This window comes from Orcinus orca, chromosome X, assembly GCF_937001465.1.
Source record: "Orcinus orca chromosome X, mOrcOrc1.1, whole genome shotgun sequence".
Classification (NCBI taxonomy): Eukaryota; Metazoa; Chordata; class Mammalia; order Artiodactyla; family Delphinidae; genus Orcinus; species Orcinus orca.
The window spans coordinates 131,716,740-131,728,861 of NC_064580.1; the positions used below are offsets into that span (position 1 = coordinate 131,716,740).

At 40.7% G+C, this 12,122-nt stretch overlaps 1 protein-coding gene and 1 non-coding gene across 2 annotated transcripts in view; one reads left to right on the forward strand and one right to left on the reverse strand.

Annotated features, from left to right (window-relative positions):
* F8 (coagulation factor VIII) overlaps nucleotides 1-12,122 on the reverse strand; it is a 127,501-nt gene that overhangs the window by 96,028 nt on the left and 19,351 nt on the right. Inside the window, exons 4-7 of the mRNA XM_004285927.3 lie at nucleotides 8,950-9,162; nucleotides 5,604-5,672; nucleotides 2,754-2,855; nucleotides 728-949 (exon numbers count right to left, since the gene is read on the reverse strand). Of these exons, the coding sequence (XP_004285975.2) occupies nucleotides 728-949; nucleotides 2,754-2,855; nucleotides 5,604-5,672; nucleotides 8,950-9,162 (606 nt within the window). The remainder of the gene's footprint in view (nucleotides 1-727; nucleotides 950-2,753; nucleotides 2,856-5,603; nucleotides 5,673-8,949; nucleotides 9,163-12,122) is intronic.
* On the forward strand, nucleotides 4,651-4,776 carry LOC117198847 (small nucleolar RNA SNORA25). The gene has a single exon (XR_004480095.2). It is a non-coding gene; the product is annotated as a small nucleolar RNA SNORA25 (small nucleolar RNA).

Sequence of the window (12,122 nt, forward strand, 5' to 3'; positions counted from 1 at the left end):
TCAGACAAACGAATGTCAGGTTCCAATGAGACTTTCTTGCCTTAACTCTTATGACTTTGTTCTTTCTTGTCAGGCCTTCAAGGCCTTCTCTTAAGTGTTCCCTTCTCCACACCAATATCCTTTCTTGCCATTGTCCTATATGTATTACCTTCCCCATTATCTGGTACTTTCTGGTTTCTTCCTGTGGTCTTTGCACTCACCATTTCCCTTCTGCCTGACTCTCCTCCAATATATGTTTTACCCCTTTTTCAAGACTCACTCATTTGCTCAGAATATCCATTTGTATTTGCTATATAATGCTCTGGGCATCACTACTGATATCCTGGAGCCCTTATGATTATAACCTAGACAGTGTACTTTTTTCCTTTTCCCTAAATTTCTCATAAAACATCTCTTCAGCTATGACCCAAAATCCCTCTCTCCATAGTACTGAAGCCTATTTAATGTGATCAGGCTGGGAAAACAATGATACACTGTCCTCCTCACTCTTGCCACCTCATTTTCCCCTGCCTATATCACAGGTAGATTCACCAGTACATTCACAAGTACTACTAATAATCAAGCCCTCTTATACTCAAGGTGAACTATTTGCTCTGAAAACTGGCAACTAGGGAATCTCAGTTGAGGGCTAACTAACATAATCCTATACTGGACAGTGGACAGTAAATTCCATTAAAAGAAGAGCTGGATATTTATAACACTCCTTTTTAAGATCCACAGACATTACCATGTTGGTGGGAAGAGATATGACAAAACAGTAGAAACTGGCCAAGGTCCATCAGGAGTGTCTGAGCAGTAAGGAGTGTTATTGGTGAGATCTCCAAAGAAGCCTGGCGATGGTTCCTCACGAGAAATGTGTGCCCTTCAAGGAAAACTGAGTGCACTTCAGGGGTGGCGCCCATCCCAATCACATGCCAGTAGACTGATTTCTTACGGCATCCAGTCAGACCTGTAAAGTAAGAATGACACAGCTATAAGCAAGAGGTAGAGAATTTGAAATGGAAAACACTTTCTAGGATAGGATGAACAAATTGTCCTTACAAATTTTATTATCTTGACTTGGAACCAAACTTTCCAAGGACACTGGGGTACTGTCAAACTAACAGCTCTTGCCAAAGTCATCAATGACTATCATGCTGCTAAATCCAATGGGTATTTTTCAGTCTTCATCTGCATCTGTTGACCATTCATTTCTTCTGGAAATTCTCTCCTCCCCTGGCCTCTGTTTCAACAGAGTTTTGTTCCCCTAAGGCTTAGACTGCTCCTTCTTCTGTCTCATTTTGTGACTGCTCCTTCTTTACCCATCCATTAAATGATGGACCACCCCAGGGCTCATCCCTAGGCCTTATTCTCTCGTTAATCAAATTTTCTCCCTGAATAATATCATTCATTCTCATGGTATTAACTCCAGACTGATACAGACTGATACCTTCTCAATATCTTCACCTGGATATCTCATAAAACCCACAGGTACAAAACCAAATTTTCAATCTTTATCACCTCACCTTATTCCAGACTTCTTTATTTCAGTGAATGGTACCATCCTGAATTCAATTATGCAAGTGAGAGTTATTCTTGTCCCCACTCTCACTTCTCACATCCAATCTAACGTCAATGATGGCAATATAATTAATAACAGTAATGTTTACTGAGCACTTGTGTAACATCAAGCACTGTCCAAAGTATTTTACAAGTTTTAACTCCCAATAACCCTACGAATGTAGAAACTATAGTTATCATCCCTCACTTAGAGGCGAGGAAACTGATGCCCAGAGAGGTTAATTAACTTGATATGTGAGAGCAGGGACTTGCATGTTTTGAAAGTTAATTTCTTTTCTAATTCTGAAATCATGCATATTAATTATAGAATTCTTGAAAAATATAGGAAAGAGTTAAGAAAATATCCTTCCTCGTCCTTCATTATTTTCTTGGGTGTCTGAATTTTCCAACTTCCTCTTTCTTGGTTTACTCTCTGGTTTTATCGTAGCACATATTCAGTGGCTTCTAAGGGCTACCATTTCTGAAAATGTCTTTATTCTTCCCCCAAAGTTAAGTTATAGTTTGGCTATGAATTCTAGGTTGAAAGTAACTTTTCCTTTAGAACTTTTAAGGTATTGGTTTATTACATTGCCAGTCTAATTCTCATGCCTTTGTATGTGACCTGTTTCTCCCAGGGAAAGCTTATATATCTTCTCTTTGTTCTTTGAAATTCCACAAACCTAATTTTGTGTGGGGATACTTTTTTATTTATCCTGCTGGGAAATTTTTATATAAAGACTCAACTCTTTTCTTTTTTTAACACTTCATTCTATCATTTCTTTGATTTTAAAAATCTCTTTTTCTTTTGCTTTCTGGGAGGTTTGCTTTATACCACTTTCTATTAAGTTTGTATTTTGACAATCATATTCCTAATTTTGTGAGCATATTCTTGTTTTGATTGTTTCTTTTTCATATAATCCTATTATTACTTTTTTTTTACTTACTAGAAACCTGTTTATTACATTTATTATAAAAGGATGTAACTCAGGAACATCCAGATGGAACGGATGATAAGGCAAGGCATACTACTTTTCTTTATCTTTGCATATTGTCTTTGTGTTTCAGGCTTTCCTTAAATATCTGTTCATCCTTGGATGCCTATTTACATTTAAGCAAAAGAAACCTTAATTTTCAGATAACTGAGGAGAACTGGAGAAGAGAGCTCTGTGGTGAATGCAGGAGCTCTTGAGGATTCTTGAGCAGGCTGTACATACCTGGCAGAGACCTGTTTATATAGCCATTGATTGTGTGCATTGCAGATGCAGGGTCCACAGCCTGTGTCAAGGACTCATTTTTTCCTGAGTGCCAACTTTTCCCTGTTGAGAGAGGATGCGAATAGAGGGCCAGCTAAGTGTCTGTCTCATGTCAGCACAGTAGGCACAGATGATTTGCCCTCAAAGTCAGTAAGAAAAAGGGAGAAGACAGTTACCAAAAGGCAGCTATTTCTCGCTCAAAGTAATGATCTCTCCCTATATTTATCCATGACACTACTTGGAAAGGAATAATGACAGATGATAACTAGTGGAAGGGAGAATATCGGTTAATTTGCACCATGATGATTTCATTCTATTCATTAGCTGACTTATTTAAAAGGAGGCACATGAAAAGCATCCTAGGAAAAGGCTGCCAGTACCTGTCCCTGTCCTAACTGCTTCATCCAGTTTGCAATAATGAAAGCCCAAGAACCCGAAAGCTTTCCAACCTCATCCCTGGAATTAACAAGAGTGAAAGGCACTATAAATATTATTATTAGCAGCTCCTTGTGCAAAGGACTGAACCTTTCTGAGGCACCCAGCCTTTGGGGAACTCTCATAAGTTCATTTATCCCTTGATCCACTCATTTGTTCATTCAGTTAAACATATTTACTGAACACTGCTGAGCACTAGGCACTGATGACAAAGAAGACACAGCCTCTACCTTCTAGGCGCTTACAATTTAGCTCGAATAGACAGAGAAGCAGACAATTATAATACAGAGTGAAGAGTGATGTAAGAGAGATAAGAACAGGCTATTATGGGAGCAGAGAGGAGAAGGAACCTCACTTTGCCTGAAGAGAAAGGAATACAAGGTCAAAGAAGATAAATATTAAATAAAGCCAGCAATGATGATTTAGTGTCATAAGGAGGAAGCTCAAGGTGCTGTGGAAATACATAAAGAGGCAACTAACCTGGACCAGAAGGAGGAGAAACTTGGTGTGAAGCTGGAGACAGGCTTTCCAGGCAGAAGCAACAGCATAAGCAAAGGTCCGGATACAAGAAAAAGCATGGCGTGTTTTGGGTGTTACACAAAATGTGTACGGTGTGGCTGCAACTTGAACGGTGATGAACGGTGAGGCAGGAAGAGAAGCACAATGAGGCTAGACAGGTCGTCAAAGACTAGGTCATGTATCAGTGTGTTAAGACGTTTACATTTTGCCTTGATGTAAAATTGAAGGATTTTAAGGGCTGGGGTGACAAGATCAGATTCACATTTCGGTAGGCTCCCTTTGGCTGCTATAGTAATAATGAAGTGTCAGGGGGCACAAAAAGACAAGGAGACTAGTCAGGAGAGAGACGATGGGGGGGTCTCACTTCAGAAGGTGATCATGACGGCGACGAGGACGAAATCACCCGCTTAATCCTTACAACCATCCTATGAAATAGTACTTATTATTTCACTTTTCAACTGGATAAAACTGAGACACAGAGGGGTTAAGTAACTTGCCCAAGTTACTTAAAAGTAAGAGATGAAGATAAGAAAAAGTATACTCATAGAAACACAGAACACGAGGGGGGCTGCCAGGGTCTGGGGAAATGGGGAAATGTTGGTCAAATGGTACAAGCTTTCGGTTTTAAGATGAACAGGTTCTGGGGATCTAATGTGCAGTGTGATGACTATAGTTAATCATACTACACTGAACACTGGAAATATGCTAAGGGAGTAGATTTCGGGTGCTCTCACCACACACAAGAAATAACTCTGTGAGGAGATATGTTAGTTTGACTGTAGTAATCATTTCTCTATCTGTATCTATTTATCTAAAATCATCATGATGTACACCTTAAATATATATGATTTTTAGTAAACATTTCTTTAAAAGGTAACAGGGGGCATTTAGAAAGTAAAGCAATAAGTCACTTCAAAAAGGGCTTGTGGGACCAACTAGGAGCTCTTAAATGCTGTGACCAAAGACTGAAATTCTCCAAAGGATGTGATAGTCACTCAATTGGGCTGTGTTTTCCTGAGGAGATAGAAACCTTAGCCACTCGTATCCATGATTGGCGATGTGGGAAAGTAAATAAATGTCTCCCACGTTTAACCAAAACTAACAAACAACCAAACAAAACAAAATTACATACATGAAACGTTGTCGCGGGTACAGGCCTTGCCCCTAGCCCTTCACACCAGACCTCCTGGTTTGACACGTCACCTGCTGGTTTGACTCAGCTCCGCCGCTGGGAGCAGAAGCTGCCCATGACACTCAAGGCCAGACAGCTGTAGCAGGCCGTGTGCAGAGACGCTGTGCACGCACTGCGTCTGCAGCTGCGCCGCTGGGAGCAGAAGCTGCCCACGACGCTCAAGGCCAGACAGCCGCAGCAGGCCGTGTGCAGAGACGCTGTGCACGCACTGCGTCTGCAGCTGCGCCTGCCGGGAGAGCTCCGCCCCTTCCCTCGTCCCTATAAAGCAGCCCCGCCTACGGCCTGTCGGAAGGGCGTTTGCTCTAGAGTCCAAGCTCGCACTTCTCCGTTCTTTGCACAAAGAATAAAACTTTCCTTTGCTTCAAACCGGAAAAAAAAAGAGAAAGTAAAGCAAAAAGTCTTTGTTGATGGATTTAATAAGAGGGACAAGGTTACCCAGCTACTCTATCTTCTTACTTCATAGCTGCCAGTGGAACTCAGCTTACATTTTTTCCTTGGAATTCATTTTCATCCCTGTCTGCATCATTCCTGAATGATAACGTCGTTTATGATCTTTCTGTAATCACTTCCTCTGGACATTAACAGCCCTCATGCTCAAGTACCACATTAAATTAATATATTTCATTTCTTTCAGGAGACCAAAATTCAGACTGCAGCTCACTAACCTTCATCAAACACAGCAAAAAGTAGTACAAATTCGTGCAAGGTCTGTGTCCTTTCTTTGGTCAGACTCCCTGAAAAAGAAGTGAGAGCACTTATCTTCTATTGAAAATCCTCTCATAGGAAAATGACACTACGAGGATACATTACTTCATCAACTGCTTTGTCTCTTGGTCTCTTACTAACTTTACCATAACATTATTTCCTTGGTGTCACATCTCCTATGCCAGTAATTCTAAAATTATTCGGGGTAAAGGACTTTTTTAAAAATTTCAGATTTGTTGCAGACCCTTGCTTTTATAAAATACACTAAGAATTAATTACTAAAAAAGAAATTAAAAAGACATACAAACTACAAGTCCATATAACCATATTTCATATATATGTATATTCAGAACAAACAGAAAACAGAAAAAGAGGGCTTCCCTGGTGGCGCAGTGGTTGAGAGTCCGCCTGCCGATGCAGGGGACGCGGGTTCATGCCCCAGTCCGGGAGGATCCCACATGCCGTGGAGCGGCTGGGCCCGTGAGCCATGGCCGCTGAGCCTGCACGTCCGGAGCCTGTGCTCCACGATAGGAGAGGCCACAGCAGTGAGAGGCCCGCGTACCGCAAAAAAAAAAAAAAAAAAAAAAAAAAAGTTATGAGCAAAATAACTACTGTCTATATTAAACACATACTCACACTTTAAATGAACACCATGTATATCAATATTTAAAGTTATCAATGTTACAAATAAGCTTGCTTCATGCTTTAACTGTTGAATTTGTTAGCTGTCTTTCTTAGCATACTTTTTCACTTGATTGGGAAGTTTTCTTTGCAGGTTTATTTTGAGTAGGAAGATTTTTGTTTATAATGTTCTTTCCTCTCTTGTACTTTTTTAAAAAATTAATTAATTAATTTATTTTTGCCTGCATTGGATCTTCATTGATGTGCACCAGCTTTCTCTAGTTGCAGCGAGCGGGTGCTACTCTTCGTTGCAGTGCACGGGCTTCTCTTTGTGGTGGCTTCTCTTGTTGTGGAGCATGGGCTCTAGGCATGTGGGCTTCAGTAGTTGTGGCACACAGGCTCAGTAGTTGTGGCTCATGGGCTCTAGAGTGCAGGCTCAGTAGTTGTGGTGCATGGACTTAGTTGCTCCGCGGCATGTGGGATCTTCCCGGACCAGGGCTCGAACCCGTGTCCCTTGCATTGGCAGGTGGATTCTTAACCACTGTGCCACCAGAGAAGTCCTCTCTTGTACACTTAATGCTTGGAAAGTAAAAGTTAAATTGGACGAAGAAACTAACTCACCCATACAAATTTAAAATACAGGTAAAGCTGTCTGAAAAGATTTTAATTTTTTTATTATATACTTTTTAAATTATCAAGTAGTGAAACTGATGTCTTTCGGTAGGTGAATGGATAAATAAACTGGTCCATTCAGACAACAGAATACTATTCAGCACTAAAAAGAAAGAAGCTATCAAGCCATGAAAAACATGGAGGAACCTTAAATGCATGTTACTAAGTGGAAGAAGCCAATATGAAAAGGCTACATACGGAAAAGGCAAAACTATGGAGACAATTTAAAGAACAGTGGTTGCCAGAGGGTAGGAGAGGGAAGGATGAATAGGCAGGGCACAGAGGATTTTTAGGGCAGTGATATGATACTATATATGACATATATATCATACTATATGATATATGATACTATATGACATATGATACTGTATGATACTAATATAATGGACACATCTCATTATACATATAATCCAAGTCCACAACATAGTGATTCTATGTTTCTATACATTACAAGAGATCACCACAATAAGTCCAGTTGCCATCTGTCACCATACAAAGTTATTACAGTGTTATTGACTATATTCCCCATGCTGTACATTTCATCCCTGTGACAAATTTATTTTGTAACTGGAGGTTTGTACCTCTTAGTCTCCCTCATCTATTTCACTCATCCCTCCACCTCTCTCCCCTCTGGTAACCACCTGTTTGTTCTCTTTATCTATGAATTTGTTTCTGTTTTGTTATTATTATTATTTGGCCATGCTGTGCAGCATGTGGGATCTTAATTCCCCAACCCAGGACTGAACCCATGCTCACTGCATTGGGAGCATGGATTCTTAACCACTGGACCACCAGGGAAGTCCCTCATTTATTTTATGTTTTAGGTTCCACATATAAGTGAAATCATACAGCATCTTCTTTCTCCCTCTGACTTATTTCACTTAGCGTAATGCCCTCTGGTCCATCCATGTTGTCACAAATGGCAAGATTTCATTCTTTTTCATGGCTGAGTAATATTCCCCACATCTTCTTTACCCATTCATCTGTTGATGGACACTTAGGTTGCTTCCATATCTTGGCTGTTGTAAATAGTGCTGCAATGAACATTGGGGTACATACATCTTTTCGAATTAGAGCTTTCATTTTCTTCTGAAAAATACCCAGAAGTGGAATTGCTGGATCATATGGTAGCTCTATTTTTAATTTTTTGAGAACCCTCCATACTGTTTTCCATAATGACTGTGCCAATTTACGTTCCCACCAACAGTGCACAAGGGTTCCCTTTTCTCCACATCCTTGCCAACACTTGTTATTTGTGGTCTTTTTGATAATAGCCATTCTGATATGTGTGAAGTGATAGCTCAAGGTTTTGATTTGTATTTCCCTGATGATTAGCAATGTTGAGCATCTTTTCATTTGTTCATTCACTTGGCACTATGTTGTGCACTTAGAACTATAATAGTGTTGTAGGTCAATTATACTTCAATAATTTTTTTTTTTTGGCTGCACCGTGCAGCTCGTGGGATCTTAGTTCCATGACCAGGGATTGAACCCGGGCCCTCAGCAGTGAGAGTGAAGAGTCCTAACCACTGGACCGCCGGGGAATTCCCGGGAAAAAATTTTTTTATAAAAGGTTTAATTTAAATTACTATGATTTTTAGAATAAGAACTTATAAACATGTATAAATGCTTGCTTTTCTCAGATTTTTATGTTTTTGGGTTACAGATGACTAACCTCCTGAAGTGGTCTATATGCCATTGATCACACACTTGGATGTATTTACCTTCATGGAGGTTTCAAGGCACCTAACACAAAATTATAAAAGGCACTACTGAGACAGCCCATAGGATATCTGAAGTAGAAAGCAGAAGAAGAGAAGAGAGAGCTAATTCCAGAACTTGGCTTTTCTTGAACGTTAGAGTGCATTCTGGCTACACAGGATGGGCATCTGTTCTTCTCGGAGACTACATTATTCTCCTTTCCCTGGCAGGACACTAGGGAAAGGAAACCTCTTTCAGATGTTTGTACTTGCCGGCTTATTTCATCTCAATCCTACTCTTTCTTATACTTACCTTCTCTACAAACCAGCAGGGCTCCAATGAGGCCTGAGTTCACGTCTTTCACCAGGTCCACATGAGAAAGATATGAGTAGGTGAGACATGGTGGGTCAGAGGCCGTTGGACCATTTTCTTTCAGGACCTGCCAGACGTAGGTATGACTTTTACCAGGAATGACTTTATCATCTTCCTTCTCCCTTTGGCTGGTTTTATCCTCATATTCAGCACCTAAATCAAGGAGGGATAAAATTGTCCTTCCTATGCCCATTGCCCACTCAAGGAAACATCAAGTTTATTGTCACCAGTAGACTCTACACAAGAAACAGTGTTCCTGAAACTTAATTTGGAATACTAACAAGTAGCAGCTATACATGGGGAGAAGCCTTATATGTTGCAGAGGAGTTCTTGACCACTAATGCAAACATGAGCGGTTGAGTGGTCCTCTGAGACCTCCAGATTGTAACAATAATACTGCTTTCATTATTGCATCTTTTTACCTAATTCAAGTCAGTTCAACTCAGTAGACATACATGGGTATGTACTCTTGTCCCAGACTCTTTACTGAGCACTGGTGAGGGTCAGGGAAGGGTGAGACGCAGAGATTTTTTTAAATGTTGTTTTTAACTTGGTTCTTCTCTGGCGGGCCAGACCATATCAGGGGCAGATATTTTCTGGCTGTCCCATCCTTAGTGATGTTAAAATTGACCCCTGGATTATCCTGATACCTTTATTCTACACTGAGCACTATATGTTTTCATTGTTAGTGACGTGTCATTGCTTCTACATCATTTCAGTGGACTGAAGTAGAAAATATTGAAACTCACTGACCATAACACTTATACTTCTATTGAACTATTTTTCTAGCAACGCACCTTAGCTTCTCAGATTCATCAGGGTCTCTGAGACTCCAGAGCCTCCCAAGGCATTCAGGGTGCTCCTCATCTATACCCCATCGTACCCCACAACAGCTATACATCTAATAGAGGGACCTCTCCAGCAGAGCTGTACAAGAGACCCCCTGCACTGGCCCACTATAAAGTCAGCCTCTTTGGTAAAGGGGTGCCCCTCCAGTGAGCACTACGGACAATTGGCTTCATCCAGAAGCAACAGCAGACCGATACCTGTGCTTGGCAGATCCTGGGGGACATTTAGAAAAACGTGAGTTGTACCTCAGGTTGGAGAGTGTGGTTCAGGTGTCTGTGTGATTGTGGGTTGGTATAAAATTCTGAATAGTGAATACATTTGCATAGGGAGGGAGGGGATCATGGACGGGTAAAGAAGGGGCTTCAACTATATCTATAATGTTTAATTTCTTAAAATAAAGTAAGCAAACATGGCAAAATGTTAAGATCTGCCAAAGTGAGGTAATGGGTACATGTTTGTTTGCTCTATTATTTCCTGTACCTTTTTTTGTTTGAAATATTTCATTAGGAGAAGAATGTCCTTTTTCCTAATACTAAGGTTGGGGTTGGGGGGTTGATGAGAGGCCAAGAACGCGTGAAAATTATACCCGTCTTGGCAAGGCAGACGGTGAAAAATTGTAGGGTCAGTACATGGTGGATCCCAATGAGAATGAAGAATTGTAGGAGTGGGCAGTGAGAGAATGACAGCTGCAAAAGTAGGAAGTGATGTTCAGAATGCTGAAAGCTTGAACCTGAGATTTTGGATTCTTCTCAGGTTGCTAATAACAAGGTCTATCCTTCGGTGAAGACAAAGTTGATTTGTCAAGACCAAGTGAAGTAGGCGGTGCCTGGGAAAAAGCATTGTGCACAGCCCTTAAAGTTCACATATCTACTGATGTCTCCATCAGAGTCTTACCTGAGCTTATATATCAGCCACCACAAATATTCTAAGCAGAATGTGTTTTGTGTAATTTTTATCTTCTATTATATGAGGAAGAACACTGTTGGGACATTTGAGAGTTCAGAAAGTCTGCCTGTCTGCTTCCAGTGTCCTGGTTAGCCCTCTAGTCAACCCCCTGCTGCTGCTGGGTCAGCCTTGCCCCAGGTCTGGCCTAGGCCCCCAGAAGCTACCCTGCTGAGACATCCCAAATTCCTGGGTGTCCAGCAGGAGTTGCGACCCACATTCTGACTCCCCATGCCAAGGATTTTTGTTGGTCTCAGTCGTGAAAGGCCACAGCTCAGTGACCCCTGGGCATGACTACTCTACCACAGGACAAATGCTGTGTTTCAGAGGCTACTCCACTTCACTCTCTGGTGCCTTCAGCTATTTTTCCTTTGCCTGATGTCTGCTCAGCAGCTTCAGGTTGGTACTTCTTAACTCGTATGCCCCCATACTGTCTTTCACAGCTCCCTCAAAGTTTGGCAGCTCATGGCCAACTTCATCTCATTCCTACTCAGAGCCTCATTTTGTGGACCTACTTACAGCCTAGGTTGGTGTCTTAGAACGCCACTCGTCCAGAGAAGAAATTAAAAGCCTTTCTCTAGTACTGGGTTTCCATTTTCAGCTCAAGACCAAACTTGAAATTTCCTTTGACAGACACTCCATGTGAACTAGCTATCTTGGCATACAGCATATGGCCACATCCAACAACAATATGGCAGGGAAATGTACTCTTGCCACTCTGGGGGAGGAGATGACTATTTGGTGAACTGAAATATAATTTACCAGAGTTGGTTTGGGAGATAAAAATGACAGGCTTGCAAAGCTATAGAGATAGAAATCAGATCAGAAGTTGTCTGGGACTGAGAGTGGGAATGGGGCTTGAACTGCAAAGACAGAACTTCTTGACATGGATTGTGTTGATGGCTGCATAACTGTCTAAATTTAGTAAAAGTCATCAAACTACTTTAGATGAGTGGATTTTGTGGTATGTAAATTATACCTCAACAAAGCTGTTTAAAGATGCTATAGGGAAACCATACACAAAAATTAATTTAAGATGGGTCACAGACATAAGTATGAAAGGGAAAATAATAAAACTTCTAGAGGAAAGCATAGAAGAAATTCTTCATGACCTTGGGATAGGCAAATGTCTTAAATAAGACACAAAGCTCTAACATAAAAGGAAAAAAATGTGATACCTTTTTTGTGCTTCATTAACCGTTGAATTTTCATGCTTAATTAACTTTAAGAACTTCTGTTTACCAAAAAAGAAAACTATTAAGAGAGTAAAATTAAAATTCAAGCTACAGACTGGAAGAAGATATGCAAATATTTATATCTGT